Source organism: Martes martes (assembly GCF_963455335.1).
Source record: "Martes martes genome assembly, chromosome: 16".
Classification (NCBI taxonomy): domain Eukaryota; kingdom Metazoa; phylum Chordata; class Mammalia; order Carnivora; family Mustelidae; genus Martes; species Martes martes.
Window position 1 is genome coordinate 52,464,583 of NC_137904.1, and position 25,978 is coordinate 52,490,560.

Consider the following 25,978-nt stretch of genomic DNA (forward strand, 5'->3'; position numbering starts at 1 on the left):
CAGAATTTCCCAATATCTGGATTTCTCTGCTTCCCTCTCCTCCACTCTCATGATTAGATTCAGGTTATAAGATTTTGGCAAAAATACTTGATAGGCAATACCCTGTTCCTTCTGTTACATCACGTGAGGAGGCCCAGCCTTTCAGCCTGTTGTACGGGGGACGCCGAGTTTGGTCACTCAGTTATAGTGGCAAATGTCAAATGGGGACCGGAACGACACACAGGAAAACCTCCAATCCGAGTGACGGTATTCTGACTAGTTAGCCTTAATGGGATATCAACTAAGAATTTTTAAAAACTGCGATAAAATCGTGGACTTTATGGAGCAGATTTATTCTCAGAGTTCATGGTATCTGAATTCTGAAATTCTGCTGCGTGTAATGTGGGGCAGAGAAAATAAGTAAACTCCCTGATGGCATCAGGACCCAGAGATCCAGAGGGCGGGGGAGGAATGAACGAGGACTGGGGAAGGGAAAGGAAGAGCCCCGAGCTATGACCAGAATGGGAAGCACGAGTGTGGAGTCATTACCTCTGTCTGCTGCACGAGCGGAGACAGAGTGACACCCCAGAAGCCGTGAGCACCCCAGCACCCAGAACTTGGGTTCTTATTTCTCAGTTAAAAAAAAAAAATGCCCAGGGGTACCTGGAGATATTAAGTGCAAGGTGGGCTCTTCCATTCCAGAAAGAAAGGAAGTGTTTAAAAAAATAAAAAATAAAACAAACCTGATAGGTTATGTCAAAAGGACACAGAGCTAGTTTGAAGGGGCTCCCACTGGCTATATATCGAACAATCTGAGCATAAAAAATGGGCGGTAGGAAAGAACTCCTGAGTCCAAATAGCTATTTTAAAAAATGCAGGGGAGGGGTGCCTGGGTGGCTCAGTCAGGTAAGCATCCGACTTTTGATTTCAGCTTAGGTCTTGATGTCAGGATCGTGAGTTTGAGCCCTACTGGGCTCCACACTCCACACATTTAAAAAAATGTAGTCGAGGGCGCCTGGGTGGCTCAGTGGGTTAAAGCCTCTGCCTTTGGCTTAGGTCATGATCTCAGGGTCCTGGGATCGAGCCCCGCATCAGGCTCTCTGCTCAGCAGGGAGCCTGCTTCCCTCTCTCTCTCTGCTTGCCTCTCTGCCTTCTTGTGCTCTCTGTCAAATAAATAAATAAAATCTTTAAAAAAATGTAGGGGAGAGGTAAAGGAAAAGCTTTTCTTTCAGGTGAATGCAACGATGGTAGAAGGAACTACAGAATTGGACCATCACCATTGTGCAACCATTAGTATAATAATTGGTTACAGATCACCCATGGATGCTAAAGCCACTGGGTGGCAGGTTGCTGGTCTCCAAGTATGACACCCAGATTCCTTATTATTCATAAACAGAAAAGGGTACCTTTGTAGTGGGGGCCTCTGATGAAAATACCTGAACTAGGTGGTCAAGTGCGGTATCACCAATAACGGGCTGTCTGGAGATACTTGAGGGTAGGCAGCTTCTTGCTGACCTCCTCTTTCTATCCCAGCCCAGAGAGCAGCTACACCAGCTGCATCACCTCCCATGTGCCCGAGAGCTGGGTCCAAATCCCACAGCCAAGATTTTATTTCATAGAAATTACCTCTGAGTAATACCTTTCCCTTTAAGCAAGCAGCTCGGTCCAACTCCTTGCTGGCAGCCCCACGCTGATGATTATAGTCCGCGAGCCTGTCCGCCACTGGGAAAAAACATCCCTATAAAGCTTTTAGGCAACCAGTGGGCTCCCTGCTCTGCCCCCTTTCCTAGCACTGACAAAGAAAAGCCAAGGCTCACTGTGAACCTCGGGGTGCGGTCCGGGTTTCAGGCTAAGAGACGGATGCTCTATCTTTGCAAACACAGCCACCTGGAACTGAAAATCCCCATTTGAAAAAGAAATATTTAACTTAGAGCCCATACGACATGACCCCTAAGAACCGTACAACCTGTAAACTGGGAGGACTATAGCCTTTATCTCTTGAAAATGGAAAGAAATTTCCCTCCAGCTCTCCCCACCTCACGCTCCAAATTCCCCGAGTCCTGGACTGTGTGTTTTCCGAACACAGCAGTGCCCTTCCACGGCTCTGCATCTTTATCTGAAATGTCCTCCCAGCGTCCCGGTCCCTGGCTGAGCGGAGGTCTCGGCAGCATCCCCGCGTGGCAGGTGAGGCTCTGCTCTCCCCAATGCCCGCCGCACTTAAAGGCACCTGGCACGCGGCCCGGTGGTCCCTTTTTTATGTCTTAATCCATCCCCTCCCCCGCCCCCCTTCAAAGACCACACATTCCACAATAAGGGCCATGTCTTAATTATCTTTGCTTCCTTGGCACCTTGAGAGAGCCGAACACATGCTCAATAAATGTATAATGAAGGGGTAATCAAAAAAATCAATGATTGTGACCCAAAGCTGAGTCTCACCGCCGTGACTCTGTAGGCTCTACGAGACGGAACCAGAACACACATAGGCACTTCATCGCAATGCCATGACGAGCGACAAGTCTTGATGCCTGGGGAGGTAAGACACAGGCACCGAGGGGCAACTGCTCTAGAAGGCAGACCCACTGAGGAGGATGTGACCCGTCTGCTGCAAGGAGCCTCAGAGCCTGCCCCAAGCCCTCCCCTCCCCCACAGGACCCGCTGGAGAACTTCGAGCTCTGCGCCAAATAAACCACCCAGAGTATTTGAGAAAAATGAGACTCTTCTGCAGAATAATCTATTTGTGGGAGACATGTGCTCCTGGAGCAGCTGTAAACCACGATATTTTTTCCATTTACTTACAACATTAAATTGAAAATTTGTTCCCATGAGGGAATTTTTTTTTTAACCACTCCTCCAAAAACCAAATAAAAAAGCACACAAGAATGTAGAAAACCTATTAAAATCGCATATTGAGAGAAATAAAAATGACACTGTTCAGATAACATCAGCACCACTGCCCAGAGGCGAAAAATAAAAATATACCACGAAAGTGGAGGCCTTTCCCACAAATACCGCACCGATCTAGAAAGGAAATTCATCTCTGATTTCGGAGGGCCGATTTCTGTCCCAAAGGAGGAGTCTGTTGGGAGTTTGATTTTACTTTGGGAATTATGGTCCGTGTGAGCGATTCTGCACAGGTAAAATGAAGCTGAGCTAACCTAACCATCAACACGGACGTGCAGGGGTAAGACGCATTCTCTCCAAGGTACCACTTGCATTTGGACATAAGCTTGGCTACCCATGGCTCATTCTTTATACCTGCACCCTCATTAAAGCCAGGCTGCTTCTGCCATTCCATCTGGGCTCTTTGCAGCAACTCTCCTCCCCCTGCCTCTCAGATCTCTGCGGTTCTCAGCCCCCTTCTCCATGACGCACCGTTCAGCACACACATAATCGAACGTTTAACTTTGCATGCACTTGACTTGTCCATTAATTCCTTCACGAGTTACTTTTTTGCTCCCTTGGTTTTAATCTCGCATTGGGACTTTCTGGACCCCCAGAGAACCTGTGGAGTGCTGAACAGGGGCTTGGTGACTATTTATGGGTTTGCTATTATTCGAAAGGAGAGTCTTTAATTAATACAAGAGAACTGGAGGGGTTCACAGCCTTGGGGCTGAAAGCCAGGGGTTGGGAGACGGACGTGGACTCAAGCTCCAGCACCATCGCTTTCTACCTTATAACTTGGAACAATTTCTTCCTTTCTCTCAGCTCATTTGCACGTCTCAAAATTGAGGATAATAATAGCACTTTATGGCACCATTGGAGGGGTCAATGAAACAAGGAATAGAAAGCACTTAGCACAAAGAAAGGTCCAATCTCATGAACAGTAAGTACATGCCAAGTACTCAATGCATGTTAGCTATTGTTGTTGAAAACACGTGTCAAGACAAATTTGTGCCGAACTGTTGGGTTAGGAGGCTGGGCAGGGCATGCAGGAGGGGGGAGCCGTTACCAGCAGCTTCTGCTCCAAAGGGACTTGGCTTTGTATCCCTGGTAGTCTTTTCATACTGGAATAAGAGAAGTCTGATGTCTTCTCTTTGGCTCTTTAAAATAATTTCTAGTAACTATAAGTACATAGGTACCTATGTTTTTGTTTTTTTACAAATTTAAAATGTATCTACTTGGAGGGGCACCTGGGTGGCTCAGCTGGTTAAGCATCTGCTGTCAGCTCAGGTCAGGATCCTGGGGTCCTGGGATCGAGCCCCGCATCAGGCTCCCTGCTCAGCTGTGGGGAGTCTGCCCCTTTCCCCCACTCATGCTCTCTCTCTCTCTCTTCTCCCTCAAATAAAAAAAAAAATCTATAAAAAATAAAATAAGAAATAATGTGTCTACTTTGATACTTACCCTATGGTTATAGAGGAATATTAATTCTGGGGGGCAGGAGGACTAGGTGAAGGGGACCCTGTACTACTTCTGAATTTTTTTTAAATTTGGACCATGAGCTCCATCTGTTATGGCTTATTATTTATATTTGTGTTCTCACTATATCGAAGTTAATTCTGATTCTGATAACCTACATTTACTCTCAACTAAAAGTTTTAGACAAATCATTACCTATTAGTTACTTCCTTGAGCTTGGGTTTCCATACTTAGGATTAGACTTCCTTCACACAAATTACAACCATATTTTAAACATAGATTTGCTATGGACTGAATTATGTGTCCTCCCAGAATTCATATGTTGAACCCCTAACCCTTAACCTTTAATGGGAATCCTGGGCCCCTTGAATATGGGGCCTTTGGGAAATAATTATGTCCCAACAGTGGGACCGTCTTGATGGGATCAGTGCTCTTATAAGAAGACACACCAAAGTGCTTGCTTCCTCTCTCTTTCTATCCCCAAGTGAGGACACAGCTAGACAATCATCTACGAACCGGAAAGGACAGTCCTCACCGGGAACCAAATTAGCAGCTCCTTGATCTTGGACTTTCCAGCTTCCACATCTGTGACCAATGAATGTTTGTGTTTAAGCCACCCAGTCCATGGTACTTATGACAGCAGCCAGAATTAAGACAATGTTCCAGTTCTTACTGATACTACCACTGAAATATATGATCTCTGCTTGTAGCAATTAAACATCCAACTATTAAATGTACCACCTGCTTGACTTTGGGCCAGTCACGTAAGTTCTTGATGCCTTCCTCTCTAAAGTCAGGATGACCAAGTAAACGACCACTTAGGTTTACAGAAGTTAACTACGCGTCCTGCTCAGAAAGTGCCCCTTTTGTGGGGACCACTCATGTTGGCTGGTGTTGCCGCTGTTATTAGCCTCTTGCTGGATTCACGTTCATAGAGCAGAGCTCGATCTATGCAAAGCATTTTAGACGGATTCTTAAGACCCTTGACCTAGATTGTTGCTCTAAGTTCGACTCGTTGGCTTTTGAGTGTGGAAAACCTATGTCTAACTCAGTGAAGGGTGCCGTCCCCTAGGATGATCCTGCAGAATCGTGAATCGAGTTCAACTCTTGGCCACGACGGGGTAATGAGGACCGTACTGGCTGTGCCTGCATGATGGGACCTGGCCTTCCTCTTCTGTGTACCGTGTGCCCCCGCCCCAGCAGGGGCATCTGGGACAGGTGAGCTTCTGGAGGCTCCGAGAAGACCGTGGGAAGCTCAAAGCAGCAAAGCAGCCCCATACGGCTGCTGCTTTTATCACAGGAGAAGGCACGGGGCCGGTCCAGTGCGTGGCGTGCTCTGCTGCGTTCAGAAATAACATGCACGAGGGCTGACCGTTCAGACACTCTCGCCAGGGCATTCTCGCCTCTCAGTGGGCTCTGCCCCTCACCGTGAAGCTCTGACTGGTCCCCTGCGAGGTCTATTGCACTGCCCACAGCAGCGGCTTTATAAAGTGTTGGAAAAACAGGGAAAACGTTTAGCCAACAGGCATTCTAGCTTTCTGCTTCCGAATCCCTTGGCACGTACTGCTTTCTGGTCATTTTCTCCTGAGCTGTGTGTTTTCCGCACACCCCTCCCCCACCCCCAACAGGACTCTGACAAGGTGGGAGCCTCCGCAGAGAACGAGTGTCGGGCTGGGGCACTGGTGGCTACAAGAGGGGCCCTGGCTGCCAGCCCGGAGGACAGAGTGGTCCCCACCGACAGCACGGCAGGCGTGCAGGAGCAGTGGTCTGAGGAACTGAACTTCCCTGACATTCTCTACGGTGACGTGCTCAGCCCCCAGCTGAACACAGGGGAAGCGTAACCAGAGAACCTGACGGCGGTTTATCGTTGGTGTTACCCTCAGCATGGGCTGAGCAGGTGGCCGCTGCCTGATGCCATGACATGCCTGGGCCATCCATCCGCCTCCCCCCTGCTTCCCTGTCCCCCCTGGCACCAGGGGACAACACACTGATCAGGTGTCAGAGTTCCCCAACCCACACGGCAGTTAGGACTCGGGATGGCCCCTGAGCAGCTGGGAGATCAAGGCGGATGGCGCGGTCTCGGGGTGGGGGGGAACGTGTTTGTGGGAAATCGGGGGCTCTGCATCTGAGCATCTCTGAGGCAACAGTGCACCTGACCTTGACCCGAACGCCTGCAGAGGAGCTGCGAGCCTCACGCCTCGGCGGGCGTATCTTACCGGTGACGTGGAGCTTCTCGTCGGTGACCTCGGCCTTCAAGTAGATGCGGCCCCGCTTCTCCGTGTGGTCCATCCCGCAGAGGCTGGGCACGTTGATCACACACTGCTTGTGCACGTTCATGTCACAGGCTGCAAATCGGGACAGCGGAGGGTGAGGCTGGCAGATGGGCTCACGTCAGTGTTGTGGTGTGCGAGCGCAAGTGCCGGGGAGCTACCCTCTAACTTGAGACTTTGCTATAATGTTTTCGGTGACACGGAGAACTGTTAGCAGATGTCCCTTACAACACAGGCTTCATGTGAATAACAATATCCTTAAAATACCCGTGCCATATTTGTCCAGTCTTAACCGAAGCGAAATCCCCTGGCCTGTTCGTCCATGCTTCAGATATTTAACACCAGGCAAAATTCACACAGGTAAATGCATACAAAGCCCAGGCCAATTAATATTGCATGTATGCAGAGGTGAATTATATGCAAATTTTAAACAGAGGATATTTGTTGCCAAAGAATATCTTCTGCCCGTCTGAGCTTACCGTTCAGGAAGGGTGAGACTCTGTGGACGGAGTACAGGGAAGTCATAAAATTTCTTTCCTTAGTTAACTCTGTATTTTCAAGAAGGCTTCAGTACCTTGCCTTTTTTTTTTTTTTGTAAGAACTTGTATTTGAGATTTTAAACCTGTCTGCAAATATTTAAATATTATTCTAAGTAAAACAAATACACGCCTGGCATGATAAGCCATTCCCTACCAGCTGACATCACGTGGGTGAGCCAGGGAGGAATGAAAAGATCAGTCCCTGCACAGTGAACCAAGGAAGCCCTGAAAAGAATCATCGCTGTTCCTCCAGGCTCCCCAGAGGAGCCAGGACCACTGGAATCCTCACACGCCCTCCACAGGACGCGACAAGGCTCTTCCGTAACCTTCAAGGTAGAGCCTGCATGCTCGCTTCCTTTTCAGTGTTTAACGTGGTGAAGCAGGTTGCCAAAAGCATCACAACTAATGCATATTTTCCTAGGATTCAATATGGGAAGCAGGATAACGCACACAATGAGGAAAGAACCATCCTTGTCTTCACCAGTGTGGATCGTGCTTACGTTTCTATTCCCAAACTGTGCCCCACCTCCTCGCAGCCGATAGAAAGGGACATCTGCTGTGTTGTAAGGAACATCTGCTTCTTGACAAGGTGGGCTATTGACGGGACCTGTGTTCACCAACCCCTCGCTCCAAGTGCCGGGGCAGAATTGCAACTTCAAAGAAATTAATGCCAGCCTCTCCGGGAGGGAAAAGCGCCACAGGGAGGGGAGGCGGGGAGGTGGGAGCACCCTGGGTTGTATTCTTGTCTTGGCTCCACCATGAGTGGCTTTCGATCTTGGGAACTGCACGTGCTTGCTGATTCTGTTACCTGCCCTGCAAACTAAGAGGCTTGTATGGACAAGGGGCAGCTCCTGTCTTCGCTCTGCTAAGCAGAGTTGTATATGGCATTCTGACCCTGCAATGTGTGAAGGTAGAGGGAACGGTTTCTTGTCTGCAGAAGTGAAGGGAGGGGCTGGGCTCCTGGCACCCATCTGCTTCTCGGCCTCCCTTGAGGAAGGAGCACAGGCAGCAGCCCCAGAGGCCCTATGACTCCAAGGACAAGAGTTGAAAACAAAAGAAGACAAAGCAAAAAGTACTGGTCTAGGTCAGTGGTTTTCAACATTTTTTTTTAACTAATGGAACCCATTTTTCAAACAAAATCTTAAGCAGAGTCCTAAGACATAAACCAGATGAGTGCTAACTTCACCAGCAAAAGTCAGTAAATGAATGGAAATTGATACATTTATTACAAAGACATTCATCGACCACTAATAAAGCCCTCGGATCCAAACAAAATTTTGAAACCGGTTGTCTCAGTCCCGCACTCACTTCTGCTCTCTCTTAGCGCTGTCCAGCTCCGTAACAGGAGAGTACCTAGAAAGGCTAAACACTGCCCAGCAACGTGCAGGCTGGCGGACTCCTCCGGGAAGCAGACGTGGTGGGAGAAACGTGGTTACACATTCTGCCCAACCAGTGAAGCTGGCAACAGTGTTTCCACTGTCTCCTCCAACTAGTCAAGCTCCAGTGGGTCACACATTCAAGAATTCACTTGTGTCCCGTGGTTTTAAAAGAGTTAAAAGTAGATTTACAAATGCACTTAGGATTCGCACTCGCAGAGCCCCTGAAAACCACGTCTTTGGAGCACGAGGGCTTCTCCAATCAGAGAAAACGACTGGCCTGGATCATCACAGAGGTTTTGTTTAGGCTGTAAAATCTGACAGCTTTCTAAGGTAAAGGACCCCTGTGTGCTGAGAAACTATTCATCTGCTTTATAATGTTCCTTTAATCTTGATTTTTATATACACACTGTCTTTGCCCCATATAGCATATGCCTAGAAAGCTTTGGCGATAACAGAAGGAATTAATGAATGGCAACATATTGGCATTTCCATAACACTTCCCTGACGACTAGAAATGCAGGTTCAGTAATTATTTACTTTTGTCCTGAAAGTATACGTTTTTATTTAAACACGGAAATGGCCTGGGGAATCTTATAAGAATTATCAAAGTGAAGAGTTTCCACGGTTGTCTTCCTTTCTACCTGGTGCTTGAGGATGACACAGACAGAACAAAAAGGGAGGAATGGAGGGGCTGATGCCGTCCTTGTCCATGGCTTTCGGTGGTTCCCTCTCTGACTGGACTGATAGAAATCTGGTCTGTCCGCGAACGTGCAGGAGGGCAAGTGAAATTCGGAGGTCTGGTTTTCATGTTCATCGTAGTTTCAGTTTTAAGGAGAGCCTACTGGATTTTTCCACAGTCCACCCACTAATTAGAGGCACAGGAAGATAATGACTATGGTTGCTGAGCTTATTTTGAAGCCGAACCAAATGTGGAATCTGGAGGTGGGGATTCTTCTTTCAACACATGGCATTTGCTTTGGGGTTTGACTATCCTGTATTTTACAGTGACTGAAAATTTCTACCTCAAAAAAACCCCTGTGACAGCACTAACTTCGTTTATAAATTGGGTGGGATTGGGTTGTTTGTTTGTTTGTTTGTTTTTGGTTTTCGTTCACAATTAGGAAAGTAAGGATTTTAATAGATTAGTATTTTGACAGTGGAGTGGTCCTACCATTTTTTTTTGGTTCTTTTATTGATGACTGGATGTGGAAAAGGTCCGGAAGCTGAGGTACTCTGAAAACCCTGGGTATCAGCTGCGGAGCCTCACCATCTACTGGAAAAGAAAACTTACTTACTGTCACATTTCATCCCTTGGTGGATAAGTCCATATAGCAAGGAGCCACAGTGATCACAGAAGGTAGGGCTTCCATAGGTGTGGATTTTGAACTTGTGCTTGCTTCTGGGGTCCTGGTGGGGGGAGAAGAAGCACATTGTTTATTCCATCACCAAAGGAACACATTTTTGGACAAAGCCAAGCTCAGGTCCCACCATTTCCTCCTTGTCCCAAGTCCAAGGTTCAATATGAGACTGTATGCTATCCTCTGGAATAATAGAGCGGGGGGGGGGGGGGGCGGGGGAGACTTTGCCGCATCGTGTTTTAATAGGCTGCCCATTTTGGATCATATAGTAAATACCCGTGTTTCCTTTCTTTACAGGGTATAAGTGCACACACCAGGGTTTCCAGCGCTGTTGCCACTTTGGGACCTAAAGTCGTAAAAGTGCCTGCGGGCAGGCAGGGGGTTTTAGACGTCGTGGTATCGCAGTATTTGGTACCCAGCACAGGCTGCAGCACACAGTGGACACAAAAATCAGGGTGTATTTGTGAACTGCGTGACCCTGGATCCACTCAGGGGTGCTGGGGTGATCTCCTTTTGGGCAAGTTTTCTTGAAATACAGCATTAAGGCCAGATATGCAGCCAAACCAATAAAGACCTCCTCCTGCTTCTGCAGTATTTCCAAAGCATTATACGCATTTGCATGGGCAAACTCCAGGATAATGAGGTGAAAATTGGAAACTGCACTGAAAGCACACTTTCCCCTAGCCCCCTGCTGCAATTTCATTATCTTCCCTAGCATGGCATACAAATTACTAAAGGTACGAGACAGCTTTCTCTCAAGTAGCCTTTTTGTCCTCAGTTCGCAGAGTACAGATGAGGAAATCCACGTCATACACAGCTGAGTGTCGTAACCAAAGAGCACGGACTCTGCAGTCAGACTGCCTGGGTTCGGTCCCATGGCTACTACCGCCCAGAAGCATGACCTTGGACAAACAACTTATCCTTTCTGCCTCACGTGTAGACTGGGAAATTAACAGCGCTTATCTTACGGGGCTGTTACCAGGACAAAACAAGTCAGTCTTATTAAATGCAAAGGTGGGTCCATCTATTTTGATCGGTGCCTCTACGTCTTGGACCTTTGTTGACTGACAGGCAGAAGCGGAGGGTTGAGCCAACAGATCTGTAGGTCCTGCCTGAAATATAAAACAATTTCATCCTCAAGTCCATATCAGGACACTTCCTTACTAAATTCCTCCTCCTGAATCATTCTTTGCGGCCCAATCAGCAGTAAATATAGAGCTGCCATTAACTGAATTTTAAGGAAGACAACAGAGGAGAAGGGTTTGGGGGAAGGGCAGGAGACTAATGGCTCCACTGCAGACCTGGTGAGCCAGACTTCCCCTTCATGTGCAAAGATACACAAAGAAAGCTACTCCTAGCTTTCCACCTTCTAAGAGCCTAGGTGCTGGTGGTTTGAGAGCATTTCAAAGGGGATTTTGATTTTGTAAGGTGATTCATCTTTTGGTTGACTTTGAAACCTAAAATCCAAGCCACATATGCCAATGAATTATACAGTTGATCCCCTGAACAATATGGGGGTTAAAGGCATCGACACCCACTCCCACAGTTGAAAATCCACGTATCACTTTGACTCCCTCCCCCACTTGTTGGCTGGAAGCCTGACCAAGAACATGAAACAGTCGATTCACACATATTTTGTATGCCATATGTAGTATATGCTGCAGTCTTACAATGAAGTAAGCTAGAGAAAAAATGTTAAGAAAAACATAAAATACATCTAATGTACTATAGAAAATCCGTGTGTATGTGGATCCATGCAGTTCAAATCTATGTTGTTCAAGGGTCAACTGTAATTACTTTTCAAAAGTCATGAGTTTTAAAATCCTGGAATATTTCAATCATGCACAATAGTATAAAGAACATTACATGAAACACATAAGTATCACTCAGACTTGACAAATTGTATGATTATTTTCTTCTCTACAGAGACATTAGTGGCCTTCAAAGTCACGTGGGCAGTGAATAATGGAGCTAGGATTTGACCAATGTTGGCATCTTTAACACTGATTCTCATCCAAGAGCTTAAAAAAAAAAAAAAAAATCCACCCAGAATGACGATTTGGCTCTTAACATTTTTTTTTAAAGCAAAGTTTGAGATTTTCAACACAACATTTCAAAAAGATTTTATTTATTTATTTGAGAGACAGAGAGTTTGTGAGAGAGAGAGCATAAGCGAGTGGGAGGGGTAGAAGGAGAGGGAGAAGCAAACTCCCCTCTGAGCAGGGACACCACCCCCCGTAGGAGGCTCCATTTCAGGACCCCAGGATCATGATCTGAGCCAAAGGCAGACAACCTACTGAGTCACCCAGGTGCCCCAATATAACATTTTTTTAAACAAGTCTACCACCTGTTTTAAAAAGTTTTACTGGAACACATCTATGCTCATTCATTTATATATTTTCTGTGGCTACAAGGACAGAGTTGAGACATAATGACAGAGCCCACAAAGCCTAAAATATGGCTACAAAGCCTAAAATTATTAGCAATCTGGCCCTTACAGAAAACCTCTGCCAATCTCCTCCGGACCATGGTTTTCTCTACATGGCACCAGCATGACCTGGAACTTGTCCGAAATTATTTAGCTCCTCCCCAGACCAACTGAATCAGAAACCCTGTGCAGCCTCAAGCTTCATGTTTCAACAAGCCCTTCAGGTGATCCTAATACTGGCAGGTATGCTAAGGACTGAGAGCCACTGCTGGAGAAGGTTACTTGACAAATATCTAGTAAGTGCCTCCTGGACGCCAGGCGCAGATGTGTGTGGGTGATTGGCAATACTGAGTCAGGTCATCAGTTTCCTTTAATGGCCCCTTAGGGTGTGAAAAATCAACGCCATCCTTGGGAGATTATTGTCCTTATCAAGGAGTAGCTGTGAGCATGATCTCAAGCCTGGGTTTAGCCTCCGTGAGAGCACTGCGCCAATTTCCAGATGTTCGGCAGAATGTTGAGGGCACAGAACAGTGTCAGTATCCATTAACAGTCCCCATGTTGACAGCAAAGGTTACATCCTACCACGTGGAGCGCAAAGAGGATGCTAGGGGAAAGGAAGCAGCCAGCTTTCCCTGTAGAAGCAAGTCACTGACAACCGGCCCTAGATAAAGAACGCCCGGCAGCTCGCACTCAGCCCTCTGGAGCCTGCGCGTGCCAGGCGGCTCCGGGGCGGCTGTCCTGCCAGTGGGCTGTCACACAGATCTCTACTGATGTGGCACATGGGTGACTTGCTTCACTTTTCAGGAAAATCTAAGTCTTACTCCTCCAATCCCCAGATGGCATCTTCAGGCCCCAACCGTGTGGAGGTGTAGGAAGAGAGGAAACCACTGCTTCCACCTCGTGTGGAAGTCTGGAGAATGACCAAGTCCTGGAGTCCCCACGCTCCAAAATCATGAGCGGCCAAGGATCATGCCTATGCTAATGAGAATAATGTAACACAATAATAGTAACACCTGTTTGCTGATCTTCCCGGGTATGCAGGTGCTTTAAAATGGGCAGGACCTCTCCCACAAAAAGAGCTTCTACCAGGATTCTGGAGACCTGGGGTTGGACTCTAGTCCTGATACAAACTCAGCAATTTACAAAGCAGAAATATACCTATGTCATAGCCCTGGGGGTGGGGCCCATCTTTGGGAATGTATGAGACAGGGCTTTGCAACCCCCAAATCCCTAAGCAAATATAAGATTATTACAATTACATTATCCTTGGGAGTAAAGTCCAAGATGCTCAAGGATTTCCAACAATACTTTAGTGACTTGGATCAGAACGGGTCAGGAAGCAAGAGGAAAAATGATCAACTTTGGGGCCCATGGGTAGCTGGCGCGGAGGCCCAGTTGGCAAGGAGGCAGGGGACTTCCTCTGGGGTCCTGAGTTCCCGTCCTCTGCTCTGGAGTGGCCTTCCCAGGCAAGTGCCCCCCCACTGGTTGGTGACCTGTTAAAGAGCCCGTCAAGCCAACCCGCCTGTGTACCGCTCCCACCATCAGGACAGCTCATCTCTGTCTCCACAGACATGGAATGCAGGAGCACAGACACTCATTTCCAGTTGAATTAATCTCACCTTGTCTGACAAAAGAAACCGCAGTGTTAGCTAAAGAGCTAGGACTTATGATGATTTACAGAAGCAACTGTCCTGAAAAGCTCCAGGCTCTTCCTGTTCCCATCCATAGCTGCTGGCTAGTGGCATGCTTTACTTCTCCGGGCTCTGATTTCCTCATCAGGAATCCGAAGGGACTGGGTCAGCACTTTCAAAGGGGCAGAGTTCCCAGGGCCCACCAGCTGTCAGGAGTGCCCGTGGGCTGCTGAGGGCACGGGAGGGAGGCCAGTGCTAAAATACCAGCGTGAAAACAACTAGATGAGACGATCCCTTTGATTCTTGCTTTGAAGATGAAGACAAACTTTTAATTTTTATCCTGATGTATTTTAAGACTCCCAGCAGTTTGTAAAAATAGTACGGACTGTTCCTATATATGCTCCAGCCGGCCTTCCCCAGGGATAACATCTCACATAACCACAGCACATTGGCAAAACCAGGACCTGACACCGCGACAAAGCCATTAACCACCCACTTCAGGGTTTCACCAGATCCCGCACATGTAATTCCCACGCGTGTATTCTTACTGGACAGCTCAGGAACCACATACACTCTTTACCGAACAGGGAACATGCTAATATTTGCTGGCTAAACACCACGAATTCCAGCAGACCACCACCCAAGGAGTGTATTTATCAAATACACAATCCACTGACCAGCTTTTCAAAACCAAATGATTTCAGGGCACAGGCTGGGCGAGGGCTCATCCAAGTGACAGTGCCAGCCAGGGGGCGTGGCCATCAAAGGTGTGTAAGTCACACGTTTCCAATGGGTGCTGGTAACCCAGCCTTCTCTTGCGTGGCTCTGGCCCTTCCCTCCACCTGGCCCAAGCATCTTATGCCAAGAGCCCACATGCCAAAGCACCAAACATGTTACTAATAAAGCTGCTTCCTCCTTCCGGAAGCCTCTCCAGACTCTCTAGCGCCAGTCACAATTTTCCTCTTTTGCCTGGCCTTCCAAGACACGTGGCTTCTGCCTCTCCTACGCCACCTCCACATCCTACTATTTAGAAGGTTATTACCGTCTACCTCCTCTTTCCGGTTTCCCTCATTGACCACACACTCGTGTGCGTCACAGACACACACCTGCAGGCCACGCCCCGGAGGCTAAGGGATGGTCCTAAAGCTCCTGCTGAGTTTGCAGCTGGACCAGAACCAAGGCTAAAATGAAGAGTTGGTAGTAACCTTCTCTCCAAGCTTCCTGGAAACTGGAACAAAAAAGGAAAACAAACGCACTGGAGTCCTCCAGGACTGCAAAGCCACCTGGATGCCACAGACAAGCATCTGCGTTGTCTTCCTCTAAAACCATTTGTCTCCCACATGGCGAGCCTTCAGTGAACGTGTACGAAGTCTTCAACAAAGCCTATTTTTACCACTGTTCACCTGAGGATTCTAGATAAAGTTATCCCACATCTTAGCTATGGTAAGTCTGGCCTCACTTCCGTGCCCCACACACACACACACACACACACACACATGGCTGGTCTACCCCAAGCCTTCAGTATTACCAAGTTAGCAACACCTCCCCATTTCATGCAGTACATGTAAATCTGACTTTTTTCTTTTTTTTTAAGAACGTCCCTAGACACTGGCAGCCTCTCATTAAGTGGAGTATGAAACCTACTGTCACAAGTCACAAGCCTGACATATTACAAATGAAAGGGGGAGCCACTCAGCTCCGATGTTTCTGTCATAGACACGGTTGGGGGGAGTAAAAGAAGTTTCTGACTCAACCGATTTTCATAGGCACGAATGAAGCCTAACCCACAAATCTAAATCTAGACCTCTTAGAGGAAAGGCACAAATGAAAAATTCAAGTTCTACCGAAAGCATCTGCTGGTCTGTTTCTCATATCTTAGTTTTAGACTACGGCAACTTAATTAGCTTTCCTTGGAGACACTGCTCTACATTTCCACCAGGACTTGTCAGTCTTTTGTCAAAATCATCCCAGCCACCATCATTATGCGATGTGTTAAAAATAAACCCATGGGTCTATGCTGCACAAAATTTTGGTACTTTAAATGGCCTAGATGCCTACTTGTCGTGTTATCTATAACTATCTGGAAGGTGTTCTCCAGGTACACTTTGAATGGTGGCCTTCAAGGTTGGCATCCACCAATACATGATGTGGAATCTCCAGAGGGTTAAACTCCCCATACACCCAAAGGCTGGCAATCAATGGTGCCTTTTGATGTTTACATTTGAACAGACCTCATTTCAAATGCCCTTTTCATCTGATGAGTAAAATAATGGCAGGCTTTTGGCTGGAGGTCAGACTGCGTTGAATTTTCCACCCGTATCTGAATGCTCTGAAATGTCTCCACAGGATTCTCACAGAGCACCGAAATGGCTGTCACTGAGGGCCAGAGTCCAGACTTTAAGATGTTCTGGAAAAGACTCTGTTTTTAACTGAGTGAAGCCTGCAGGGTGGCTGCCTTCATTGCCCAGAGCAGTGTGGTTCCTTCAAGCTGCTCCTTCTAAATACCAAAGAAAATTCTCCACTTTCACCATCTGATGTGTTCTCATGAATCATTCTTTAAAGCCAAGCCCGGGTCTAAATGTCACCCACATGCTGATTATACAAGCAACACCAAAAACATTGCTCCAAGGGTGAATCTGGCATTATTTCTGAGATCTTAAATTTCTTGGGAAGCAGGGTGGTTGTTGTTGTTGTTTTCAATAATTTTTAAAATTCCTACTTAAATTCTTTTATGTTACCATGAGAGAGTACTACCAAAACCAGATCACATGAGCAGGGAGATTTTATGTAACTTGACTATCACTCATAATTATTACATCGGACACCATGTACTGAGCAAGCCCCCCACATCCCTTCTCGGGCTGCGGTATCAGCCTGGTCAACTGTATTTGGGTGTAGGGAATGCACCTGGCCTTTGATTACACTGGTCTTGTTGAATGTTGCCTGGGTTAAGGAAGAACCAAGGAACTTCCACTTCCGGTGAGTTAATTTTTGATCTTAATGTAACCCTACATTATTCTGATGAATAACATTCATCTTTATAGTTGAACTAACTTGTCAAGCCAGGCTTTGCTAGTAGAAGGGTTCCTATGGGCCCTTCGCCCAGTTGTGCAAGATGCTGTAATCATTAAATACAAAGTGGCAAACTTTAAAAAGGATGCTACATAAATCTCGACCTGCAAGACAATGGCTAAATAAACCATAATATATTTATACTGTGGGATACTATGTAGCAGTTAAACCAAAGGAGCTAGATCTTTCAGTAACAATGTGGACAGATCTCCACAGTAGATTGTCTAGTGAAAAGAGTGAGCTGCGGAAGGGAACATAAAAAATGACATTTATGTAGAAGGCAGAATGAAGGACAACCCCAGATATAAAACAATAATACAGCGTTTCTCTAGATAGATATATAAATAAAACGCCTCTGGCAAAGTGTGGTGACAGACTAGATTCAGAAACGATGGTGAGAGGAGACCTTACGCTATCTGAAAAGACTTAGGTTGAAAAGAATGAATTCCTACATTATCTATGCAAGCCAAATTACCCTGAATCCCAGCTGAATGTATTTGGTTATATTTCCACTGGATCATGAGATGCCATTAGAGGGACAGCCCAGACATGTCGAAGAAACTGGGGCATGACTGCTCTAACTGGCGATGAACGGACTGTATTTGTGGCTTTCCCAGCGTTCTGCTGAGAAGGTGTCTGAATGAACTCGCTCTGCAGGTATCTGGCACCACTAGCCATCGATAAAATGGAAATCTTAATTAAAAACTATAACATAACCATCTTCTCCCTCCGTAATCAATTCTATATGTTGCCATCATCTCAGGACAAAAACTTGACATAGAGTCATGTCCTGTCAGTTACGGCTTTCCAATTCCGAAAGAATCTCTGATGGTTTAGTATGAAAGTATGGTATTAAAATCAGATGTTGAAAATGTGCAAATATTTAAACCACGAAGCCTAACTATTCTTCATTTTAAAATGTGGGCTCTCCTAATCGGCTATCAATTTCTTCATGTCACCTAAGAAATTATGTACCGGTCTCGTGATGGTGTGCCATGGGGTACAACCATGGTGGCAAAGATTCCGGGTGTGGCTCAGGTCCCGTCTTGTTTGGGAGAGGCAGAGTTACACTGCATTAACAAATCACAAACTTTCTAACAATTTCCTCCTAATTTTCAAGTGGCTCAACACAACGAGCATTTATTTCTCACTCTTTCCCCTGGGACCCAAGCTAGAGGGCAGCCCCCAACTGGGACGTGGCCAGTCTAATGGCAAAGGACAAATGTCAGTACTGCTCAACGGCTCTTAAATCTCCAACTTGGCAATGATGCCATCATTTCTGCTCACATTTCATCAGCCAAAGCAAGACAGGCGGCCGCGATGGGAATCAGCAGGGCAAGTGTATGTACTCCTTCCCAGGAAGGGGCAGCAAGCATTCTAAGTAATAACATAATCCACAAAGACGCAGAGAAAGCTCAAAGTCTACTGGCATTTTACATTATTGGAGGAAGGACAAAAGAATGGATTAGAACTTCAAACTTTGAAAGCTCGTAGGTTTTAAGGTCAACTAAATATAGTTTTAAGTTGGAATATCAAATAAGCCATCTACCTTTTAGATGTTATATTAACTTAGCAGCAAAGAACACCCCCCATCTTATTGGTTTAGCACTGCATACATTTCTTTCTCTCTCAGGTTATAAGTCAGGGCTGCAGAGTGCGAGCACTGCCTGCTCATTTTAGGACCAAGGGATGAAGGGACAGCCACTGTCTGGGATACAACATTATCAGGGAAAGGAAAGCAAGAGGTAGAATCCAACAATGAAATCTGTTAACGCTTCTTGCAAGTGCCTACTTCCCACCTCTCCGTCCCTCCCTCGCTCACCGGTCAAAGCAAGGCACAGGGGCAAACTTGACCCTGGGTGGAAATGCTCCTGGTCCAGGGGGGAGCTGCAAGCCACATGGCACGGTGGCATCCATCCTCCTTTTACAGGTGGTGGAGCAAAGAGTGGGGGACAGTACAACCTTCCACAGATGCTCCTCAGTGTCTCTATCTACACACCACCTATTTAGGAACTGGTGGACATGTTTGTTTCCCAGATAGATTATTTTTCCCTTTCTTATAGTCATACTGACTCTTCTAAGGGAAACCAAATATTTTGTTTCTTCGCCCACTCAATTAGGTACAGTGGTTGCTTTATTCAGCTTTAGGATAACCTTTCGAAGGGTGATCTGTTCAGAAAAATCTCACATTTAAAAAAATATATTTTTTTTCTGCTTTAAGTTTTTATTTTGAAGTCACTTTTGAACTCACAAGTTGTAAGAAGAGTGGAGTTCCCTGGTACCCTTCAGCCAGCTTTCCCTCCCCCCCCCCCCGCCCCCATGATAACAGCTTACAAAGCCAGAGTGGATGATTAGAATCTAGAAACAGATATTGGTACACAACCCTATGGATGTCACCAGTTTTTACATGCACTCATTGTGTGAATGTGTCTAGCCCCATGCAAATTTGACCACATTTATAGTCACGATGAGAAAAGCTCCATCACCACAAAGAAGCCTCCTTGTACTAACCCATTTACAGTCACATGCTACACCCTCCAACCCTAACCTCTGGCAAGCACTGAGCTGTTCTCTGTTAGATAAATTTTTATAGCATTTCTTTAAAGCACCCAACAATGTTTGTGATAATTAAAGATCTGGTTAGCTCCAATGCCATAGTTTGAAAGGAAAATAAAATAGGAACATCAGAAGCATCTTAATTATGTGAACCCTTGCCAGCCCTGAACAAAGTGATTTGTTCCCTAAAAAAAAAAAAAAAAAAATCGTAGCCAAGTTTATAGGACTATCTGAGCACACATCAGAGATAAAAGGAAACATATTTATTCAAGAGTCTCTAAGAGCCCATCTTTTCTGTTTAATTTAGGAAAGACAGAATTGGGTTGTCGGTCGTGTGAGGAACCCTGACATTCAAGACATGTGGGACAAAGTCTGAACCCAGCATTTCATGGTAGGGAGATGCTGCCCTTCTCTTTGTCATGGGCTTGGAAAAGTATGTTATTTGCAAGAAGGCGGATTTTCACAGCTCCCTATAATGCTGGAAGATTCCCCAGCAGCTGGTGTTTGTTCAACTGATTAAACACAACAGAGCAGGCAGAAGGTGTATCCCTTTCTCTTTCCTGACTGCAAAGTTCAGAGAGGGCAGGATTCTTTCTTTCTTTAGGTGCATCTGATTCCTTCTCCAGCTCACGCAGTACTCCTAATAAATACTTCCCAAATATCAAGCCCTCCTAGCTCCAGCACCCTAGAGCCTGGGTGGCCCACTTGATTAAGCATCTGACTCTTGATTTTGGCTTAGGTCATGATCCTGGGATTGAGTCCCACATCAGGCTCTGAGCTGGGCGTGGAGCCTGCTTAAGATTCTCTCTCTCTCCTCCCCTGAGTCCCTCCCCTCCTTCGCAAGCACCCTTAAAAAGAGAGAGAGAGAGAGAGAGAGATTTACTACCTGAGGGCCAATGATCTTTTTAGTTCTGCCCTAATGTGTATTTTCTTTAATGTACAGCTTGTGGCCAAATTTTGTAGTCACCTGTTAGTGTTCAATTGTTGATTTGCCCATTCATTTATGCAGATAAAATCATATTCATAAGAAAACTAGAAAGTATGGTTAAGTAGAAAGGAAATTATATACATATATGTTAATATTTTGACATGTTCGTCCAAGAAAGACAAGCGTGTGTGTTTTCTTGGGAATCATACTAAATAGAGTGGTGGTCTAGGGGGTGTCTTTATTTCTTAAACAACTCATCCTAAACATCTCTTCATATCATTAAACATGAGGAAGTATCACACTTTACTATATATTTCATCGCGTGGAGGTACCATTGCTGATTTACTCAATCTCCAAATCCTGGACGTTGGTTTACTATTCACTTTTGTAAATAACACTACCATATGTGTCTGTGAGCACACACCATGCAAACATCTTAGCTCCTAGAAACCTTGGGCCAATGGAATGAACATAAAATACAAAATTTAAAAGCTACCTATCTGTTATAAGCCAGGGGTTTGATTTTGATGAAAGCCACTCGGGCTGTGCTGGATGGTTGCTGAGCCTTTCGGCAAGCTTACCAGAAACTAGTTTTCAATCTTGGCTAAAAAACGATACGTGGGGGCGCCTAGGTGGCTCAGTGGGTTAAAGCCTCTGCCTTCAGCTCGGGTCGTGATCCCGGGGTCCTGGGATCGAGCCCCGTGTCGGGCTCTCTGCTCAGCAGGGAGCCTGCTTTAAAAAATTAATAAAATAAAAAAATAAAAAAAATAAAAAGTGATACGTGACTCACGGCTTCTCCTTGATCTTTGTCAGGTGGAGGCATTTGTCCCTGCGTTAGGATCCCCCTGGTCGCTCCCTGACTGAGAGCTGCCACAAAATGGTGGCTGCATTTTTTTTCCCCCTCTCTGAGGCCGCTCTCTTCTCAAGGATTTACTGTTCTCTCTACCTATGTCTTTTTGTTCTTCAATCCCTTTTTTTTTTTTGGGTAGTAAATCTCCAACCATTTGTCACTTAAGGATGACTGGTTTAAAGCCATAAAATGGCAGAACATCTTACAAATTAAAAAAAAAAAATCTCTATTTCTGGCATTAGCTTTGCATGGGTGCGCTGGGTTTGGCTCTGCAGCTGCGCCTGGGTGAGACCTTTCCATCTCAGCCTTCCCGCGTGAGAGGCGCCTTCTCAGGGACAGCTGTGTTGTCCCTCGGCATCTGCCGCTGCTCCCTGCCCGTCACTGTCCACGCGTCTCCGGGCTGGGAGGCTGTGCGATGGTGGCCCAAGGGCCTGCACGCCCTAAATAGAGGAATTCTTCTCTTCCTCTGTCTTTTTTTTTTTTTTTTTAAACAATGGGAGGTAACGCGAATGCACTTTCCTCCAACTGTGACTTTAAATGCATCCCAAGCAATAAATGCCTCCCGGAACTCGGCCTGAAGAATGCTGGCGACTGCAGCACCTGCTCAGACCTCCCCTAGAAGGACGAGGGTGACATCAGAGACCTCCGATCCGACCATCCGATGTCTCCAGCTGCTGGCGTGACGGGTGCAGCTCTTAGAGGAATCTGAAGTCTGCCCTGGGGACGGCAGAAACCTGCTCCGCACGTCGGAACTGTGTTCTTCTGGCTTTTGTTACATAAAACAAACACCAAGCAAACATATCACTGGGAACACGCTGTTGTTGCTCCTCGCGAAGGGCTAAATTCAGGCAGAAATTCAGGTTGTTGGCCCCACGAGGGGTTAGCCTCAGTGCCTGCTTCTCCCCTCCTGCAGGGGGAGGCTGGGAGAAGGTGTCCAGAAAGAGGGGGGCGAGGGAGGCGTGTAGCATGGAAATATCTTTACATGAACCCCTCTAACTGATGTTCTTTTTATTGGAAGAGACAGAAATACCATGATAGCTAGTATTCTAAAAAAAAAAAAATTTTTTTTTTCCTCCTTGTTAACTGGCTTAAACTGAGTTGGGGGGTGGGAATCAACATTAAAAGGAAAAGGGGAAACATGACAAAACCAAATGGCAGCCGGTGGTCCACTATGACCAGTCCGAAGGCTGCCCTAGACCTCCGTTGGTCCAGCTGTATACAGACGACTCAGAAACATATTTCCAGTATGTCTGTTTATCCATTCTTCCTAAGAGGATGCTGTTGTGGGTGGATGAGGTGCGAACACTTAGGTCTCAGAGGACTTGCATTATTTCCTTTCCCCTTGTGACATGGCCATGGGGGGTTCCAAGAAGGACAAGAAACTGAAGCTCAGAACTGAAGAAAGATCCATGGCTACGGAGCTGTAAAATCAAGATTTCAATCCAGGCCTTTGACTCAATTGATGGGTCCGACCCTATCCTAGATGTTGAACCCAAGGCAGATGCAGGCATCAATTGGGCATGAAGGCTCCTTTAGGCATTGAAATGAATTTGATAGTAAGTATAGACGCCCAAACTTATGTTTTCCAGGTAACACAAACCGACGTAAAGCAGAACACTGTTTTCCCCCTGAGAACAGAAAAATACCCAACAAAATGTAAAGTAGCAGCTAATAATGTATCATGAAATGGAAACAAATGTTAACAGAAGTTTCATTCTTAATATCTATAGATTCCCATTTCTTTTTTTTTTTTTTTAAAGATTTTATTTATTTATTTGACAAAGCGAGAGAGAGACCACAAGTAGGCAGAGAGGCAGGCAGAGAGAGGGAGAACCAGGCTCCCCGCCGAGCAGAGAGCCCGATGTGGGGCTCGATCCCAGGACCCCGAGATCATGACCTGAGCCGAAGGCAGAGGCTTAAACCACTGAACCACCCAGGCGCCCCATGAATTCCCATTTCTAGGACTGCATACATGTCCAGGCTGGAGGAGAAAGCCAGATACCCTTTAATTCCACTAGAGGGAAATAGAATGACAGCGAGGGATGCAAGGCAAGAAATTTTAAAGATTGTCACCAAGGGTCCTGATGAACTTGTGTTTCAGAGCGCACGTGGCCCTCTCCTTTACAACCATCTCCTCCAGAGAAGTGAAATCAGGCTGCAATTGTCTTCAGCCTCCATGAACACATGCAATTCAAACATTCTGTTCTTTCTAGGAAGTGATTTTTCTATTCTTCTGAATCAAGCCTACAGCATCGGACAGCCACACCAATGTACTTTCACAAAGACTCTAACTGGTATGTGTAAGTGCGTATATCCTGCACACGTAGAAATTTCAACAGGGAGGGTCGCCTGGGACAAAAAAAAAAAAAAAATGCCACGGGAGACCTTCTTACGATCTATGGAGAGATGAGAGATTTGTTCATCAGACCAACGAGGGGTCCGGCTCAGCGCTGTCCAACAGAACCTTCTGACAGCGTGGGAATGCCTCACACCTGTCCGGTCCAGCACAGTCACCAGCAGCTCCGTGCTGAGCTCTCGGAATGTGGGGGCTTCTACTGAGCAGCTGGATTTTTAAATTCTCGTTTACTCATAATTCATTCCAACTTCAATAGGCACGGTGGCTAGTGGTCACAGTGCCGGACGACACAGATTTAGAAGCCCCTACCAGAGACACCCTGTGTGTTCAAGTCTATGCTCCTTTCTTCCTCCTCCTCGTCAGAGGTCCCAAGATGCAGACACACCCTGGGAGGGAGCCGCAGATTCTCTGTAGATAACCAGGCAGGTGGGACTATGAATCAGTGGCTGGGCGACTCTCCCGAGCCGGCCTTTCATGTGAACTCTGCTTTGCTGTCCTGAGCCAGGACTTACAGCCACACATCTAGTGTTCTGATGGCTTCAGGCCCCACTCCACGAGTCCAACCTGACCACAGTCCTTTACACCATTCGCTGCTTGGCACACACCATTTCCTGGCTCAAAAACCTCTAGTGGCTCCCCACTGCCTTGGTCTCACCAAAATCCAGTCGCCCAGCCTCCGTTCTCCCCACAGGACTCCCTGTCAGCTGCCCACCCCACAAGCCAGCCTTGGTGTCTGCTCACAGGCCTCCCTCTCCTATGGGGAAAAGCCCTCTCCTTGCCCCTGCCTCTTCTCAGCATGGCTTCTACACATGCCTCAAGGCCATTGGTAGGCTGCCTCCTCCCTGAGGTCTCCTCTGATTGCCGCTGCTATGGTTTCCTTCTTTTGTTTCAGAGTGGGCTCCCACCCTAACTACCGTTTTCTAAAAGTTTATAAAGGATCTTTGTTATTTATTTGCTCTCTACATACACCCTTTCTTTGCCCTCACCTCAGGGCCTTTGCACTTGCTGTCCCTGTGCCCAGAATCAGGCACCCTAGCTCTTCACATGGATGCCTCCTTGTCATTCAGGGCTCAGCTCAGCTTCCCCTCTCCTCCTGCTCAGAGAGGTTCTCTTTGATTCTCCATCCAGAGGACTCCTCCACGCAGTTAAGATGAGCACTGAGTAATATACAGAACTGCTGAGTCACTACCCTGTACACCAGAACCCCTCTAACACTGTATGTTAGCTATACTGGAATTTAATGCTTTTTATAAGGAGCCTCCAGATACTCTGTATTCATTATCTTCATTTATTTCTTCACTTAATCTGAAATTATTTTTCTTATTTAGTTTTTATTTGTTTTAATTCTGCTTTTTCTTTAAAATGTAAATTCCTTGAGTAGAGGAGACCTTGTGTCTGCCTTGTTCATGGCTGAACCTCCAGTACCCAGAACAGGTCGTGGCATAAAGTAGGCTCTTCATGAACTTCTGGGGGAAGGACCAGATCCTGGATTGCCTCCTGATGGTCAAGGAACTCAAGAGATCAGAGACCGTATCTCACATCTCCGGGGAACTCCATACATGTTTGCGGAAGATCGTGACAACTAAAATTCTGGTTATGAACGTATCTGTTGGTAACTGGCTTCCCTCTGTGACTGCTAATCTCATTTTGCAGATTACAGATGGAGATGGCCATTGTCTGCATGTGATTAACTATGAACTCAGCATTCACGAGAAGTCTGCAGGCTGCAGATGTACAATGATGGTTATTCCACTCGCTTTTAAAGACCCTTTTTTTTTTTTAACATGGACTCTCTGAAGTTAGTTGCCAGTCTTTGCTAAGGTTTAACACAGCAAACACGTCAGAGGATTGGGAATTATTTTGACACAACTGAATACACTGCCTTCAGTGTGATTTTCCTGGTCACATCCAGAACCTATATGCAGCCAGAGAAGGTACTAGACTAGCTGTTAACCCTTGCCATTCTCGGACATTTCTGTGACATTTCCAAAAAAATACATCAACATGAACACCAAGTCAGCTACCGGCATCTGTCTTCAAAAGTGCACCCTGTTCATCAATGGAGCATTCAGTCTTAATGTTTTCATGTAGCTCTCAGGCTTAATGTTTTCACGGAACTCTCATCCTAAGAGCCACGATTCCATAAAGAAATCTGCTTCTGATGAAGATCTAAAGAGATTTCTACTTCATAAATGGAGCAAATGGTCCTCTTGCTCGATAGACCAAGTGGTATGTCAGAGGTGATAAAATTTAATTATATAAATTTAATTTAATAC

The 25,978-nt window shown here is 46.2% G+C and overlaps 1 protein-coding gene across 1 annotated transcript in view; it reads right to left on the reverse strand.

Moving 5' to 3' along the window:
- PRKCA (protein kinase C alpha) overlaps positions 1-25,978 on the reverse strand; it is a gene marked incomplete at its 5' end in the record, with an annotated part of 384,835 nt that overhangs the window by 111,018 nt on the left and 247,839 nt on the right. The window contains 2 exons of the mRNA XM_080825828.1: positions 6,552-6,680; positions 9,819-9,930. Of these exons, the coding sequence (XP_080681954.1) occupies positions 6,552-6,680; positions 9,819-9,930 (241 nt within the window). The remainder of the gene's footprint in view (positions 1-6,551; positions 6,681-9,818; positions 9,931-25,978) is intronic.